Here is a 19139-nt window from a genome sequence, read left to right as displayed (position 1 = left end):
GTAACAGCAAAGGCTTTGGTGTGAGAGGCAGTCAGTCGTACTGTTTCCATAAATGTGTGTGCTAAGTTGAGGCTTTTCTTCTAGTAGTAGCGTTTTCGAGAAACGTCAATGGGAATGAAATTTCATGGATTTAAAATGTTTCAAGATGAGTATCTGTTTCCTTTAAACTTATACAGTGTGACTGGATGCACTTTCATTTACTAAGGACTTGACTGGGATCCTTTCAGTTCCTCAAGTATATTGAATGTTTCTGGAGGGAAGTCTGAGGCTAGTGAGACTTCCCCCCCGACTTGAGAATACAGTTGGACTTTTATCTGTATTTTCATGAGACTTGACTCAACATCAGTGTGCATTGGTTTTTCTCGGCATGGGTGTGCCCCCTCGATCCACAGGTTTAAGTCTCCCTGTAGATCTGGACAATTGGTCTTTGATTTGTTCTGTATTCTCCTAGGTGAGTAGTTATACATGTGCCATTTTTTTCTTAATCTTCCATTTCTCATTTTCTTTTCATCGCTAATTTCGTTGTTTCCATTTAATTTTGCTCATTTCTCAATTTTATCTAACGTGTGGTTTACTGCGTGATGCTTACTCTGCCTCAGACAACTTAGTGTTGAGAGTTAATTTCCTCGGTGAACTCTTTAGGCTCATCATTCATCTTTCTCACAATTCATCATCATCGTAATTCTGTGTTTCCAGAGTTCTTTTATCTCTTCTTGGAATGTTTCTTACTTTTTCATTAAGTTCTTTGAACCCCGGTGGTATTTCCGGTCATGATTTTCATTCGCTTGGTGGCAGTGTATTTCTGGTGACTCTCCGTCCTCTGTTTCTCCCGTTGACTTCTTACTGCCTCTTCCAGCTTGCTTCCCTCCTGTTTTTCTCTGTCCTTCCCCCTCTCTCCTGTGACTTCTTGGTCCAGTTCTTTTGTTCCTGGTCTTCGAAGGAATTGGCTTGAAACTGGGTTATGTGGGAGCTGGGAGGGCAAGGGTAAGCAGAGATTGCTCCTCAGGCACAGTGAAGGGCTTCTTGACACTGACCTTGACTCACTGCTGGCCAAGAGGCAGCCACAAAGCTGCTCCCACTTCAGCTTTTTCTGTTTTTCTCCACCTTATCTCAGCGACCGTGTTTTCTGTCTACACTGCTTTTGTATCTGAATCTTTAGTCAAAGACCTCTTCTCAGTATCTTTCCATCCCGTTTGAGTTCACTGCCTCTGGTGGCCTTTTCACACACACTGTGATTGGGTGACAGATTTTCCCTGGTTTTACCTATGTTTTTTTCATTTGGCTGTTTTGGGATGGAGAGAGAACAGAGACTTCTCCACCGTTTTAAGGCACTCATCTTCAAAATATTTTTTTCTTTTAGTCTTTTTTTTAATTTTTATTTTTTATATGAAATTTATTGTCAAATTGGTTCCCATACGACACCCAGTGCTCATCCCAACAGGTGCCCTCCTCAGTGCCCATCACCCACCCTCTCCTCCCTCCCACCGCCCATCAACCCTCAGTTTGTTCTCAGTTTTTTTTTTTTAAACTTTTTTTTTTTTTCAACGTTTATTTATTTTGGGGACAGAGAGAGACAGAGCATGAACGGGGGAGGGGCAGAGAGAGAGGGAGACACAGAATCGGAAACAGGCTCCAGGCTCTGAGCCATCAGCCCAGAGCCTGACGCGGGGCTCGAACTCACAGACCGCGAGATCGTGACCTGGCTGAAGTCGGACGCTTAATCGACTGCGCCACCCAGCCGCCCCTGTTCTCAGTTTTTAAGAGTCTCCTATGGTTTGGCTCCCTCCCTCTCTAACTTTTTTTTTTCTTCCCTTTCCCTCCCCCATGGTCTTCTGTTATCTTTTAGTCTTCCGGTAAATTTGTTTTAGTTAACAAAAGCCTTCTGGAAAGTCCCATTTAGGATTTGGCCTCTTGGCTCTTTCCGTTCCTTCTTTTATTTCCTGGTGATGTTTCTTCTGGTTGTTGATGACTTTTCTGGAGCACCAGATTTCACTGTCGATGGAGGGGTTTCCCAGATGGGTTAACTCTGGACAAGAGGGACATCACAGTACTGTGAACATTGAGGGCACATGTTGGTATTGCATTTATTAACTGTATTGTAGGGATCAATATTTCCACCCCCGTTCATTTCTCTGGGCTCTGTTGTACTTCCTTGTGCGCTCATGATGTTGCGCATCCCATAGATTATTAAAACAAGTTGAATACGTCTTTTTTTTTTTTTTTAATTTTTTTTTTCAACGTTTATTTATTTTTGGGACAGAGAGAGACAGAGCATGAACAGGGGAGGGGCAGAGAGAGAGGGAGACACAGAATCGGAAACAGGCTCCAGGCTCTGAGCCATCAGCCCAGAGCCTGACGCGGGGCTCGAACTCACGGACCGCGAGATCGTGACCTGGCTGAAGTCGGACGCTTAACCGACTGCGCCACCCAGGCGCCCTGAATACGTCTTTTAAGAAGAACGGGAGTAACTTTTATTTGCCTGCTATCCCATCTGGAGGCCCTGGTTTCCTATTACTGAATTCTACTTAGTGGCGTTGTTTATGTTCCAAGGAGCAAAGAGAGGGGAAAAAAAATGCATGGTTAGAACCACAGTTAGAACAGGAGAGAGTTATTTTAGTTTCTATCGAATACCAAAAGTTATTTGCAAGCACTGCAGCCAAAAAGAGAAGAGAGAGGGAAGAAAGAAGGAAGCCCTGCCAGTCCATGAAAACACCAGCATGTGCTGTCGTGCAGCACTTAACACTTGTTTCAGATTTACAAACCCAACAATGAAACACATTTTGCATAATGAAATATTTATTTTTTATCCGTCATGCTTGCAAGCTGCTCTCCATTCATCATGTTTACAAACAGCAATGGCAGTGTTTCTTTCACAGGAGCCGGATGCAATTTCCAGCTGTTGAAATTAATTCCTTTTAAAGTCCTGTGAGAAACTATCCTCCAACAACGAATGTCGGCATTTGTATTTTTGTTCTCTTTTACATTTCCGTTGGCTTTTGTTTTTATTTTCACTCATTCACAAAAGTGTTTTCAGTGGTGCTTGGTGTTTGAGATAGAACTAGAATAAATGAAAGGCTTTCTTCTCATTGTGTGACTGCGTCATTCACCGAGTTGACCGCGTTCTGCTTTTGCACCGCCTTCGTTGCTGTGGTATGAAAATGGTACTGTTCTCATGTGATTTCGAGCCGAGACTCGTATAAAAGCCTCAAGGTGCAAAGTCTCCTTCATCTTCCTCTGGGGTATAATAGGTTGGGATACGCTGTGGGTGGTGATACGTTCTGCTCTGGGTACTGTATTCCCTTAGCGTGGATGTTATTTACGCCCTGCTTACCCTTTAGATTTCTGCAATTCTGATAGTACAAAAATAAGTAATTGGTACTGTGAGGTAAATAATGGGTTAACACTTATTTCCTGTATGAAGTTGTGTTTCAGTTGTCTAAAAGTTGCCGTCTTTAGGGAAGAAATAATACAACAAGACGGTTATTATTATTTTAAAAATATTTTTAAGTCGTTTTTGTTTTATTTTGATTTTTTCTGTATGCACAGGTTGGGGAGAGGGGCAGAGGAGAGGGGATCCCAAGCACGCTCCATGCACAGCATGGAGCCCAGTGCAGGACTTGATCCCACCACCCTGGGATCATGACCAGAGCCGAAATCAAGGGTCGGATACTCAACCGACTGAGCCACCCAAGCACCTCGGTTATTGTTATTTTAAATGAAAAATACTGATCTTGCACAGGGTTACAAGGGGTAATGTGGCTAATCAATCTAGCCTAGTGTCTGCTGATAGGACTAGTTTTGGTTCACTCTCTGTTCTGGGCGTCTACCTGGAATGATTCATTCCCTTCCTCTCTTTACATCTAGCTAACTCCTATTTTTCAAATAATAATAATAAAACATTATTTTTTTTTTTTATTATTTGTGGTCTCACTTCCTGTGGTTTGCTTTCTTTTAAACCTAAAGCTGAATTGACTGTCCTTTCTGCCTGCTCCCATAGAGTTTTGAACTTAGTCTACCTCTCTGTGTTCTACTTAATCTCTCATGCCGCCTTCTTTTTTTCTCCTTTTCCTCCTCCTCCTCCTCCTCTTCCTCTTCCTCCTCCTCCTTTTTTCTTAAATAAGTTTTTAGTTATTTATTTGAGTAATCTCTACACCCAACGTGGGGCTCTGACTCACAACCCTAAGGTGAAGGGTTGCATGCTCTTCTGACTGAGCCAGCCAGGCGCCCGTCTCATACCTTCTTAGCCGGTGCTGGTCAATATAATGTGAGCCACAAGTAAAAATTTCCATTTGCTTGTATTCATGTTAGAGTAAAAAGAAGCAGGAGAAAGTGGTTATTGTAATGCTGTTGTACATATTTAACACAGTACATTCAGAGTATGATTTTGACATAAATCCGATATAAAATTATTGAGACGTTTTGTATTCTTTTGTACTGAGTCTTCAAAATCTGGCGTTTGACACTGGGGCATGTCTCCAGTGAGCCTAGCTGCACTTCAGATGCTCGCGTACCCAGGTGGCTAGTGGCTACCATATTATATAGCTCTAGACTGTTCTTGACAGTTGGAACCACGTCTGCTTTTGTTGGCCATACTGCTGGCCACAGTTGGTGCTCATTCAGTACGTGCCTACAGATGAATGAATAAAAGACACTGGGAGGGTTATGCAGATCGACGTCTTCCCGAATAATATCAGTACCTCCTGTTAGGATAACTGAGGCACGCGTGGCTAGAAAGATCCTGTGTCCAGTGATCAGGTAGGGTAGTGGGGGCAGCCTTCATAGAGGTAAGTTGCTGAGGATTTATTGCAGAAGACAGTAGGGTGAGGGAATTAAGAAGGTGGTCAGTCTCTATCCACCATCTAGTTTCCAGCCGACAGACCCTGATCCAGAGCATTGGACCATCAGCACCTTTCACTTTTACCGGTGGATGAAGCATCTTTCCAGTAGTCATAATCAAAATCTTTTTTTTTTTTTAGTTTATTTATTTTGAGAGAAAGAGAAAGAGCACGAACAGGAGAGGGGCAGAGAGAGAGAGAGAGAGGGAGAGAATCCCAAGCAGTGATAGTTCAGGGCCTGATGTGGGGCTCAAACTCACGAACCATGAAATCATGACCTGAGCCGAAATCAAGAGTTGGACCCTTAGCTGACTGAGCCACCCAGGTGCTCCCATAATCAAATTCTTACTCAAGTCCTGTGCACACCTATTTAATACAAATGGTTGGTAATGCATCTGCTTCCGCTTGCTACTTAAAAAATAAAATTTCACTTGACATAAAGTGATAAAGTCAATGTGGGATAACAGTTAAAAATTGTGTAGTAAAATAATTAATGTGCATATTCTATGACCTGCTAAGTATCCATTTATGTATGTACCATTGAGAAAATGTTTCATTTGTGCACAGGGAGGCATGTAAATGATAATTGTAACATTTGTTTTAAATAGTAAAAATCTGTAAACCACCTAAACATCTATTGATCATATCAATGTTTTTGACATATTCCTAAACTCTGTACAGTAGTTAAGTGAATCTAGAGTTTTATTTCTTTAAAAGGAATTTTTTTAATGTTTATTTATTTTTGAAAGAGAGAGACAGAGTGTGAGCAGGGGATGGGCAGAGAGGGAGACAGAATCTGAAACAGGCTCCAGGCTCTGAGCTGTCAGAACAGAGCCTGAGGCAGAGCTCAAACTCACGGACCGCGAGATCGTGACCTAAGCTGAAGTGGGTGCTTAACCCACTGAGCCACCCAGGCGCCCCAATCTAGATTTTTATTTCTAAATGGAGCCCTCAAGTATATAATGTCAAATGACGAAAACAAGGTTTGGAACACAACAATTAAAGATAACCGTGTCACATAATATTGCATGTGGCTCGTTGATGCCAATGCATGCTATGAGAAAGTTTAAAAAAAACAAAACAGAACAAAACACAAAACTCTAAGCCCTCTATCCAGAATAACGGTATGGGGCATGGAGGTAGGTTGGGGCATTGGAGAGGTATCTAGGGAATATAAACTCCCACAGTTTCTTAGGTGACACAGAGTGCTGGGTGGAAACACTTGGCGGTTTTAGGTGGAGGGGACAGAGGTGTTCTCTTACTCTTTGCTGTATTTTAAATCGTTCTCAATTTATAAGATGCCTTCCATACATTCAGAGGATTTTCTTTATCTGTAGTATATATTTTTTTGAAAGTAAGCATTTCAGATTAAAAAGGCTAGGGATATTTTTCCTGGTGCACTTCATGTGAATTATTCCTATCCCTTGCTGAAAAAGGGTGCCCAGGTGGAGAAGTATCATTTTGATGTACAAAAGTGCATTCTGTAACTGAACTTTGTTCTATATTTCAGGCTAGAATTTTAATCCAGATCCCGATAGGAAAATACCCAATAAATTCAGTGTCCCGCAGGACCTTTTGTAGCCTCTTGAGTTAAGGTGGAAAGTACTTTTTGAAATCTAGAATAGCCGGAGCCATTCAAAGATGTTTTGGCTGTGGTGCAGTTGGGTTCAACAGGCGCTTAACAAAAGCCCGCGTATGCGAGGTACCGCGTCAGGCCGGAGGGTGGCTAGGAGAGAGTAGGCGTAAGGGGAACAAGAGAATGGCTGCTCTCAACTTTGCAGGATATCGAAGCAGTTGGGCAATGTTTGGTCAGTTGCTCAAGATAGAAAGCTAAAGGTCATCTCTGGTTCCTTTTGCACTGCCCCCCCCCCCCCCCCAGGCAGTTTCTCAGCCCACAGTCCCTTCCACCTCCTGAATATATCTTGAGGTACATTCATTTCTTCCTGCCTTAAATGCTGCCCTCCTGGTGTAAGCCACCCTCTTCATTCCCAACTCATTCCATTACTTCCACTCTTTTCTCCCTCTAACCTGTTCCCAACATAGAAAAAATGATCTTTCCTCTGTAAGCTAGAATAGAAAACCCTCACACAAGCCCTTAATGACTTCCCTTTATGCTTAAACTCTAGTCTAGGCCACAACCTGCTTAATGTGGTCTTTGACTACCTCTCACCTTCATCTCTTTAGCGGCTGTTCCTGTACCTGACGAAAGGCCAAAGCAACTGGCCTTTGTTTAATTACTTTAAAAATAAGCCTTTTCATATCTGATAAATCATGCTTTAAAGATTAATTTGAATTTCTCTCTAACAGTGCTCTGAGACAGCTTACAAACTAAGAAATGTGGTAGTTAATAAAGCACTCATCCATCTTCTGGAAGCACTTAGATCTTTGCGCTTTGTCCCATGTGGTGGTGACTCTTGGCCTAAGGAGTTTTTGGGTAGTCACTTCTTGCTTTTAACCTGAACGCAGTGATTCCTCTTCTTTCCTTCTTTTTCTAGAAGTATGGTCCCTAGTTCTTCTCTCTTTTTTCTACTCATAGCCTTCAAATAGCTCTCCTATGTCTACTTTTCTTCCCCCTAAGCAGGAAGGAGAATTAGCTTATAACTGTGCTCACTTAGAAAAAGAGCATAGTCAAGTTCGAAGATTATAATGTGGAATTCTTACTTTATTTGGTAATAATAACATGTACTTATTTTTCTGTTTCTAATTATTTTGAATAAAGGCCCAATTACTGAAGTTAACCTATTATTGCTACTTAGGTTTCATGATGATTGTTTAAGAGTTTAGTTTGCGAGAAACTCTCACTAAATAAATAGTGTTGGAATATCTTTATAAAGATGTCAGAGGTACTGGCAACAGTACAGACATGATCTGTAGGTGCTTTTCTTTATCTACAAAAAAGGGCCAATATATCACTTGTGTAACAAACATCTGATTTTGACCTCACTTGTGATATATGCGCCAATGAATCTCTTATTTGAAATATGTCTTGTATATAAGCTATGAGGTCTGTTCGCAGTGATTCATAAAAAAAAGGAGAGGTGAAGGAATTCTGGTACCAAAGAAACTGGCAAAGGATGAAAATCGGTTCCAAATCTCTCTGCCTTTTATTATGTTACGTATTTGCATCAACAAAGTGACTTTTATTTAAAGGCTTTTATTTTCGCTACGTGGTGCAGCCCCCACTCAACGTTGTTCTCCCTTTCTATCTCAACTCTTCTTAATACTTGTAGGCATTTTGTTATTTTTACTCCTTCACACAGATTTGCCACATCTCCTCATTTCGTCACTGCCATCTTACCAGTCTTTGTATATTAGGAAGTGAACAGGGCTAATGGAAGTGGTCACTTTTCATGTCACCATCCATGGTGACATCTGTGCAGTGGTTGTTCTTATCTGACTTGGGAGATGTGAACTACCCAGCAGTTCCCCAGAAGACCATCAAAAGGACCTAACTTCAACTTCTGTGACTAGTGGAAATGATTTAGTCATAGGGACTCAAATGAGTATGAAGCACATATGCGGTGTGGGGTCATGATTAGAAGATTACCCAGAATATCACAAATACCCAATATGTGTAGAGAACATATGAGAGATCTTATTGAAGGTTCAGAATGCTAAAATAGAGGTTAAGATGGTAGGTAGATTTGCATCTGGGATAGACAAGAAGGCAGTCGATTGAGTTTGGACATAAGTTGCTTTGTTAGTTCACCTGACTTTGGTAGCTAGGTAGAATGTAGTTTCTGGGTAATAGTCTTGCTTGTATTTTTATTTGTTGATAGTCTTGCTTTTAATTTGGAAGTTGAGAGATGGCAGCGAAATCTGCTTTACCGCTGGATGTCGTGGGATTGTGGGCAGGCTGCGGAAACGTAAGCGGTCCTCTGGTTAAGGCACTGGTTCTGGACTGGGAGTAATTTTGCCCTGGAGGGGACATTTGGCATCATCAACTTGGGGGTGCTGTTGGCAGTTAGCGTGTAGAGGCCAAGGATGCTGGTAAGCATTCTGTGCTAAGCGACCCCCTCGCAACAGAAGTTCAGAATGTGAATAGTGCCAGTGCTGAGCAAGTGTTGTGCTGTGTTACAACAACACCAACAAAGCTCTGTGGTATGTTTTTTTACTCGCCATAGATAAAGCATGCGTATTTTCTACCTTGGCCCTAAAGAATGGCCAACCTTTAGTAAAGATGTGATGATTGAGGATGGACTCATCCTTGTTTTTAACAAGACACATTTGTAGAAACATGCCTATGCTAGCTTCATGTATATAAGACCATCTTTGTGCTGCTTCATGCTTTGCATTTTTCACACATTATGAGGGTACTTCAGGATAAGCAGACAGTTTGATATTTGGCTGTTTTTAAGATTTTTTAATTTAGTAATGAAGTATTTGGTATCACTCAGTGTTAAGGGGGTACCTGATTTTAGACTTTATAAATTGCATCAAGGATAACCAAATGTCATCCTTTAGCTCCATGCTGTATAACTAGGAGGCGGGGAGATAGAAGGTGGCAGAGAGAAAGGATTATAGAATTTATACTGCAACACTTACCTATTGGTAATAAAAATCTTAATTATGTGGCATGAACCCAGATCATTAGGACTAGTACAGCACTGTGCCTATAGATGCTCAATATAAGTACTTGGTTTTTATTTGAAATAAGGAAAATTCTGTACTACTGACTTGACTAAAATTTAAAGAGTATGCCACTTACTGTTTGTAGGATATTACAAATAATATGAGCCTTCTTAATTGTACATAAATATACTATAAAACCTTTTCTCTAAAACTGAGTTATCTAAACAGCAAATAATTATGCATTTCAGTACGTCTGTGAGCAAAGTAAATTGTTGCTATCTCTCTCAGAGCATATATTTCTGTGACATCCTCTGAATGAAGGTGTTTCCACATGAAATCATGTCTTGATAGGAAAAGCATGCTTGTCTGTCTCTGTTAATCCTGTGCATGAACTAACTGCTTTGCATCATAATCAAGGCTGTGCTGGTGATAGTCTGCCTATTTTTACTATATACTCTCTAAAGAAATATGCCTCTCCTCTTAAGGGCTTGGTCCATCACAGATTGGAGACCTGAAAAGTAGTCTTCTCCACCTGATAGAAGGAAGATTCAGTGTCTTTGAAACAGAAATTAAGATTTGTATTAGTTAGGGCTCTTCCTGTATCAAGTGTACTTGGCCTGAGCCCGAAAAGGGCGTTTAGAGTTCATATAATTGAAAAGGCTAGTGCCTGGCCCTTGCTATGGCTGTGGGACCCAGACAGTGCTCTTGGCCTAGCTTTACTTTACTATGCTGACTTCATTCTCTGTGTTGATTTGATAGATCATAGACCAGCCTTCTCAAGGTCGGGTCAGAGTCTCTCTGGTTGCAGGGCAGTAGGAAAGGGAATGTGGCAAGTCTTTTTCAGTGTCATTATTTTTGAATGGATAGAAGGAGGTTGGCATAGATTGGGCCGTATGTCATATCTGGATTTGGGTATAGATTTAATGTCCCCTGTGACTGAAAGTACAAAAACCAATCTTTTTCCTAATCCTGTCCTCTTTTGCAGAAGTACCACTGTAAGCAGTATCTTGTGCTTAAAGTTGTATAAATGTAAAAATCATTAACTACCATTTTATATGTAGATGATTGTATCTTAATATGTGTTTTTCCTTTTATCAGAGATCAATATATTCAACACCCTCACATATGAAAGATCTCCAAGGAAGTTCCTTTAACTCTCTTTTAAATAACAGAAATATCTTAAACAGATGTTCTGTTTTTTTTTTTATGTAGTGTTTAAGAAATGCCAAAAGTGGATAATACCTAAAAGAGCTTAAAGGTAATAGTTCACTAAAGAAAAGCTTCCGTGAATCCTCATACAGAATCTGTTTCTTACTAAGCTTCATTATATGGTTGAGTTTTTAATACCGGCAGAGAATAACTGTAGGTGAAATAAATGTTTTTAAGCAAGAGATATTTCTGGAAGAATTAAATCATCCAGAGCTTCTTGGCTGATTTAAGTACGACGTGTAAATAATTGCTAAGTATAGTCTCTCATGATAAAAGTTGGTTAAAAACACTTATTTTCAATGCAAAATGGATTAAAGAGTTAAATGTAAAACCCCAAACTGTAAAACTTACAGAAGAAAACATAAGGAAAAACGTCTGACATTGGCTTTGCAATGATTTCATGGATATGATGCTTAAGAGCACAGGCAACAAAAGCAAAATGAGATATGGGATTACATCAAACCAGAAAACTTTTGTGCGGAGACAACAACAGGGTGAAAACGCAGCCTACAGAATGGGAGAAGATAATTTGTAGGCTATGTATCTTGCAAAGAACCAAAACCCCCAAAATAACACCACCACCGTCTGATAGATGCACAGAACAAATAGGTGGCTGCCAGAGGTGGCGGGAGTGAGATGGGAGAAATGGGTGACCGGGGTCCCCCCAAAATAAGACATTTTTTAAAAGGAAGAAAATCTTGGGGCGCCTGGGTGGCTCAGTCGGTTAAGCGTCCGACTTCAGGTCATGATCTCGTGGTCCGTGGGTTCGAGCCCTGCGTCGGGCTCTGGGCTGATGGCTCGGAGCCTGGAGCCTGCTTCCGATTCTGTGTCTCCCTCTCTCTCTGCCCCTCCCCCATTCATGCTCTGTCTCTCTCTGTCTCAAAAATAAATAAAGGTTAAAAAAAATTAAAAAAAAAAAAAAGGAAGAAAATCTTGCAATACGTGAAAACCGGGATGAGCCTGAAGGACATTAAGTGAAGTGGAAAAAGCCAGCCACAGAAGGAAAAGTACTGCCCGGACCCCTTGTGTGAGGCAGCTAAAATAGTCAAGCATGTAGCCGAGAATAGAACGGTGGTTGCAGGGGGCTGAGGGAAAGAACAAATGAAGAGTTGTTATTCCAGGGATCTAAGGTTTCAGTTACGCAACACCATCAAGTTCTAGAGATCTGTTACACGACACTGCCCCTCTAGTTAATGAGACTGTGTTGCTTACCTAAGCTTTTAAGAGGGTAGATCTCCTGTGAAGTGTTCTTACCACAATAAAAACAAACCAAACAACACTCTTCTCTGTAGTGCCTGATAGTGAACCTTCTGCTGGCATCAGTGTAGTTGTGAATGTGCTCACGGTGGTTCTCAGCGATTTTCATTTCCTTATTAATGTGTATTAGTGGACTGTTGCTGAGTCTCATCCAGAAGGGACATACTTTTTCTGCCGTAGCTGGATGAACTCGTGGATGGCTGTGTCAGGCAGGGAAAGAATCCTGGCTTAAACCAGTAGTATTGACGGATTAGATTGGTTTCACGTACGCAAAGGCTAATTGAATCCTTGGGGTACTAGGAGTTAGGACCTGTGCTGGGAAGAAACAGGATTTTGGTAATTAGAGTTACTTAGCTCTCTAGGGATACAGTAAGCCTTCTAAAGAAGATTCGGACCTTCTCTTTCCTCTAGATCAACTGTAGGCATCTTCAATTCAGTCCTAACAAAGTCTGACCAAATATTTGATTCCTTCTAACAATGGGGTTATATCTGGAATTGTTACATTACTTTATGTGTATTTCCCCTTTTAGTTCCTACTGCTGATTTTTTAAAATTAAAATTACACTATGATTCAAATTCTTTTGTGCAGATATTTTTTAAATTTTTTTTTTTCAATGTTTATTTATTCTTGGGACAGAGAGAGACAGAGCATGAATGGGGGAGGGGCAGAGAGAGAGGGAGACACAGAATCGGAAACAGGCTCCAGGCTCTGAGCCATCAGCCCAGAGCCTGACGCGGGGCTCGAACTCACGGACCGTGAGATCGTGACCTGGCTGAAGTCGGACGCTTAACCGACTGCGCCACCCAGGCGCCCCTTGTGCAGATATTTTTAACAGCACAGTGTTTAACGTAAAGAGTGAAAAAACAAGTCTTTTCCATGATGCCATACCCATTCCTCACTAATAATCACTGTTAAAGGGTTTGGGTCTGTGGAATACAGAGGTGGTCTTGGGTTTGAATTAACGCACTAGTAACACATGATAGGCTTTACTCAGCACTAAGTGTTCTTAGCTTTAAGGAAGGGTACAAGACAGATCCTAAAGTTTGCTTGATAACAGAAGTAGTGAAGGTCTAGTCATGTCCTAGGAATGACTTTGAAATGTTCTGGTCACTCCATGTGTGGGATGCAGGTGGCCACAAAAGCCATCAGTTCCCCCCGGGGTTTTATCCTCAGCTGGTTGTTAGGAGTTTCCTCAGGGGTGTATGTTAGCATCCGTTCTGCAGCGCCTCTTATCAACTGAGTACTGATTACTTGATAAACATTCTTGGTAAGGTAACTTTTGCCTGACTCTTTGTTTTCTTGGATTTGTTATACCCTCACACATTCTCTGAGTCGCTATTGCAAGGAAGATTTGACCAAGGGTTATTTAAAGTTTTAAATAACAATGTATCTGATAAGAGCACACAAATACATATAAGAGCTACCTTTTTTTTATGGTTCTCTACTATGGTTATGATGTATCTTACCACTATTCGACTGATGACCGGTTAAGTTTGCTGGTAGTTTTTCGTGATTACACATCATATCACAACGAATATCCCTGTGTATATGCCTTTGTGAATTTGGGCAGGTGTTTTTATAGGCTACATAGAATTTCTGGATCAAAGGGATGCACATTTACATTTTTATTACTCTCCCAAACTGCCCTTCAGAGTTGTAGTGTCCTCAACAGAATGTGAGAGAATGCTTCCCTCTGCTGCTTCCTTCTAGTTCCACGTTGTCTCCCCTGAAAATTCTGTGAATTTGGCAAAATATCTGTCGTAATTTTTATTTTACATTGGAATCAGCAGGCTTGGGATTAGCTTGAAGTTAGAGGGCTAGTAAGTGATGGATCTAGATTAGAGTTGAAACCTTTGATAGTCTGCTTTTGTTTGACTTCAGCTGAAACTGCAAAATTCTTCTTTGGTTTTATTTTATTTTTCCATTTTAATACTTAGAACAAATTTAATAGCCTCCTTTTGAGAAAGTCACATTATTTCTGTCCAACTTTATTCAACAGAAATCAATGAAATAGCCAATTAACCTCTGTTTTTGAACGGAGCTCTTAATTTTCTGACAGTAACATTAACTCACCTTATGCGACTTACACGTTTAATATACTTGTAGTACCAATATATAAAGATAATGTAATGATTTTACTGTACTGTAGTCTTTAGTTGTATATTAACCCAATGCATAGTAAATAATTGCCCAATCATTGAAGTTACAATATTTCACAAATGTACACAACTTCAGCTGTATATGCCAATGAAAATTTCACATTAAGAGTTAAGTCATGGACTAACCTGTATTTGTTCTGGTTTGGAACAGTTTAAATGATGGAGTGAACAGGTTTTTGAAGCTGATTCATTATGACTTATAAAAAAATATGTAAGAGTACCTTCTACTTCTGGGTCTTTTAGTTTGTTACTTTCATTAACAGGTATATTTGTAACTTTTTTCCACATCCTCTCAGTGAATTTATGCCAACATTCTTCATGCTTGAAATATTTTGTTATTCAAATGCAACTTTATGTACATATGTGGAAAGTATTTTAAACCAGCCAAAACATTTTATTACTAAAATTTTAAAAAGGTAGAATACATCTTTTTTTGGTCAAACTTTATTAAAAACAAAACTGTTCTGGGCCAGATGGGAACTTGTTTTTCCTTTCAGGTGGATTATACCCCCGCTTGCAACTTAAAGGTAATGAGAGAAAAGTCTATAGAATTTCTCAGGGTTATTTTAGCTCCCTTTGCCATTTAAAACAGGAATAGGGGCACCTGGGTGGCTCAGTGGGTCAAGCGTCGGACTTTGGCTTAGGTCATGATCTCACGGTCTGTGAGTTCGAGCCCCATGTCAGGCTCTGTGCTGACATCTCAGAGCCTGGAGCCTGCTTCGGATTCTGTGTCTCCCTTTCTTTCTGCTCCTCCCCCTCTCTTGCTCTGTCTGTCTCTCTCTCTCAAAAAAAAAAAAAATAATAATAAAAATAAATAAAAACGTTAAAAAAATTAAAAAAAAAATTTTTTTTAACATTTATTTATTTTTGAGACAGAGAGAGAGCATGAACAGGGGAGGGTCAGAGAAAGAGGGAGACACAGAATCTGAAACAGGCTCCAGGCTCTGAGCCATCAGCCCAGAGCCCGACGCGGGGCTCGAACCCACGGACCGCGAGATCATGACCTGAGCTGAAGTCGGATGCTTAACCGACTGAGCCACCCAGGCGCCCCAATGTTAAAAAAATTTTAAACAGGAGTAGATATGGACACATTTGCTTCCTATGATCTAAATATTTCTTTTTTCATAAACTGCTCTAAAAATGTCAATGTGAATTTAGGCATAAGAAGTAACAGAAATTAGAGAAAGTTTTGGGATTGTGAAAGTAACACCAATCTTCCCTGAACTAGATTTATTGATAAGCAGTTGTTTGGAGTTGTTCACTGAAACTTCCTTCTCCCTTCCTTGTCTTCCCATTACATTTTGTTGCCTTTATTATAGTTCCCTGAGAATCTATAATGCATCCTGTACATTTGCTTCAGTCTCTCTTTCTTCTGCCAAATTGTGAGCCTGGGGTATTAAGTGTGTTGGTTACTCACCCTATTATTCTGTTTGTGGCCTGGAACATAACAAGTATGAATGTTGAATTCAACCGATCCTTGACAAATACTATGCTGTGAAGTTGACAATTCACTCTATTTGCTAATTCTTAGCCACTGCAAAACTATTTCTTAGATTTCCTTATTAGTTGGGCGAATCCCTTTTTATATAAAAAGATTTAATATATGTTAATTTTGTATAAAGATAATTGTTTTATGTACTCGGAGGGTAATTACTGATAGTTTACCATCTGTCTCTATTTTAATCATTCTCTTCTGTCTTCCTATTCAGTTGTTGTATGCCGTGTTTTATATATGAGACCCAGTGTAGTTTTTGATGGTTTTGAACTTTGGGGTTTTGATATTTAGAAAATGTGCAGAATATTCTGTGATCTTCTTGAAGTTATGTTTGTGGCTTATTTGAATTTGGGTGTCCTTCTTCCTAAGGAAATATATATTGTCAATAATTGGTAAAATGAGAAGGGAAGGGGATTTTGTAAGTGCCAGAAAATGATGCAGTAGCTCCAAAGAGTAGTGTTTCTTCTGAAGGTGCTGGTGCCTAGTGTCTTTGCTGATCTCTGTGGCCCTAGTGACTTTGGTTTTAACAGCTGTGTGGGGACAGAGACAAGCTTTGGTTTGTTCGAGATGAGGAATTGGAATCTTGGACATAACCGCATTCACTGTCCTTGCCCAGGATAAAAAATAAAATTTGATCTGAAACCTTTTGGTAAAGAATATCTATCTATCTATCTATCTATCTATCTTTATTTATTTATAAATTTTTTTAAGTTTATTTATTTTTTGAGAGACAGAGAGCCTGAGCAGGGGAGGGGCAGAGGGAGAGGGAGTCACAGAGTCCAAAGCAGGCTCCAGGCTCTGAGCTGTCAGCACAGAGCCCGACGCAGGGCTCGAACCCATGAACTGTGAGATCATAACCTGAGCCGAAGTCAGATGCTTAACCGATTGAGCCACCAAGGCACCCCAAGAATATTTAAAAAAGAAGAAAAGAAGGAACTGATGATAAGACACTGAACATTTCTGGGAAAATTGGAAATGAGAGCAGTAATGACAAGAAAACAGTAGTTCCTGGGCTAAGAGAATTTCAAGGAACAACTGCTCAGTAGCTCCAAATCCTAGAGTGAAAGCAAGACATAAAAGTCCCGGTTGGAGAGACAGCCAGTCTTACTCGAATGTCTTGGTTTTTCCTGAATTTTACTTTTGTGCCATCTCATAATTTTTACTGTGTGCACACATTACCTAGATTGTTACTTAATATTTTAAAACAGCCTTACGGCATTATGTTTATGATTTTATTTTTAAAAGAAAGTGGTTATATCACAACAACATATGGAAACCCATACCTGCCATCAATAGAACACATCTGTAAAATTAATCGAGGAAGGGAACGAAGTGACAACTACGTCCTTTGTCTCCTGTTGAGCATGAATCCTATCTTCTCTTGTAAAGAAGGAAAAATAAGCTTTGAGAGAGATTGAAGACGCCCAATACACTCCTCCCCTTTGATTTTATAGGAGGAATTTAAAAAGATGCAAAAAAGAAACACTGTCTTAGGTGATTCTGTCTAACTTGACCGTGTGCTATGCAGGATCCCTTGCGGTATGTCGTACAGAGGTCACGGGCTGAATGTGACAGGTCCAAAGCGGGAAGGAAGCATTGACATTGTGTATGTCTGAGTGCCTACTTTGTGATGTTTATCATTTATGTGGTGCTGCTCTAAGCTTCTTATATTGAAATACTCTTTGTTTTTTCTATTTGAAGCTCTTTTAAGAGCCTGTGCTGATGGAGGTGCTAACCGCCTATATGATACCACGGAAGGAGAGAGGGAAAGGTATGCTTTCTTCTAGTCAGTGTCAAAAATGCCACTAATTCTATTCTTGGGTTGGTTTTCTTCTCTCCTTGGTAAATGATGACTATTAATTTTACTTTGAAGTGAACAGAAAACCACCTCAGTGAGAGACCTGCTCCGCCATGTTAATATTATTTCTTTGTTTTGAATATCTCTTAGAATAACTAGGCCAACCATGTTATTTATTTATGTGCTTATTTATGTATTCATTTATGCTTAAAGCTTATTTTTGAGAGAGAGCAAGCGTGCACATGCGTGAGTGGAACAGGGGGGAGAGGGGCAGAGAGAGGGAGACAGAGGGTCTGAAATAGGCTCTGTGCTGAGAGCAGACAGCCTGATGTGGGGCTGGGACTCACAAACCCTGGGATCATGACCTGAGCTGAAGTTGGACGCTAAACTGACTGAGCCACCCAGGTGCCCTGGCCAATCGTATTATTTAACAGTCCCTCACTCTGCTACTTGAAAAGTCTCATTAAGTAGCATTATCAAATATTTGTATCTGGGGGGACTTTGAACACTGACTAAAATAAAACCAGTAATGATTATTTGAGTTGTTATTCAGTTTAAATGAATGAAAACTGGCCTTGTAAACAAATGATACATTCTGTTGTAGAAGCAAGACTTTTGTATTAGTGTTAAGTAAAGCTAAATATAATTTAACTTCGTTACTTCTGAGTTGTGCACCCACATATTTTAGGAGATAAGTTACTTATTTTTTTTAATGTTTATTTTTATTTTTATTTTATTTTTATTTTTTTAACGTTTATTTGTTACTGAGAGAGAGACACAGAGCACGAGCAGGGGAGGGGCCAAGAGATGGAGAGACACAGAATCAGAAGCAAGCGTCAGGCTCTGAGCTGTCGAGACATGCGGCTCTGACTCACAGACCGCGAAATCATGACCTGTGCTGAAGTCAGACGCTCAACCGACTGAGCCACCCAGGCACCCCAATAACTTACTTCTTAATGATTTGGTATCTGTACTGTCTGATTTCCCAGATCTTTGCATGATGAGCTATTTTTAGACAAGGGAATACGTTTGATGAAAGCAAATTTAAATCCAGCTCATTGCCAACATGTTTATGGTTCAACCTCCTGGCAAACATAAGAATTTATAGTCCAGATATGAGTAGACTAGCTGTGAAATTTCGTTCCGCTTCTATCATATGTGTTATTAAATGTACTGAAATGTTTATAGTTTGAGAAATCACCTCCTTGCTGCAAAAAATAAAATAAAAATATTATGATTCAACAAATCGCAGGTGTGAATTAAATATATGTAGTTTGAAATGAGGTAAAATACATCTTTATGGCATCAGAATTTTTAACTTCAGCCTTCTATTGGAGCTGCTTTTTGAAAGCAGCCCGTTGCTTACAGGAGGAAAGCATGTTTCCTTTGAGACGGGGCATACTAATGTCTAGGGCCCGGATGAATTATCAAGAACTATGGCAGTAGAGACAGCCTAGGAAACAATTTAAATTCTTAACACTTTATGGTTCTTTATTTTTTAACTTTATGGATTCCTCTGACCATGTTCCCTAAGACCTGACATGGACAGTGTATGAAAAATACTCTAAAAAGCGCCTGGGCCAGTTGGTTCAGGGAAGAGCATGATACCCAGGAGGCCAAGATTAGGACCTGGAGATTGCATTTCATGCCCGTAGCCGGCTTGCTGGCGAGGGATCTGGTACTGAGTGCTGTTTCCCTACGGGTAGGTGTAGCTCATGAACATAATTACATGAACCAGAGCTGTGAACAGATAGTAACACAGTGCTTCCCAACTCTGCTCTGACCATCAGAACCATCTAGAATGCTTGTGAAA

General features: G+C 40.2%; 1 protein-coding gene across 11 annotated transcripts in view; it reads left to right on the top strand.

Annotated features, from left to right (window-relative positions):
• The window catches only part of TPK1 (thiamin pyrophosphokinase 1), a 359845-nt gene that overhangs the window by 133457 nt on the left and 207249 nt on the right, over positions 1–19139 (top strand). For 5 of the 11 annotated variants that reach the window (XM_045496020.1, XM_045496017.1, XM_045496024.1 and 2 more), the window contains one exon: positions 17230–17299. The exons of the other annotated variants lie outside the window; for them this stretch is intronic. In XM_045496020.1, the coding sequence (XP_045351976.1) occupies positions 17230–17299 (70 nt within the window). The remainder of the gene's footprint in view (positions 1–17229; positions 17300–19139) is intronic. 11 annotated transcript variants of the gene reach the window in all.

Source organism: Leopardus geoffroyi, chromosome A2 (genome assembly GCF_018350155.1).
Source record: "Leopardus geoffroyi isolate Oge1 chromosome A2, O.geoffroyi_Oge1_pat1.0, whole genome shotgun sequence".
NCBI lineage: Eukaryota > Metazoa > Chordata > Mammalia > Carnivora > Felidae > Leopardus > Leopardus geoffroyi.
This window is presented reverse-complemented; position numbering and strand designations above follow the sequence as displayed.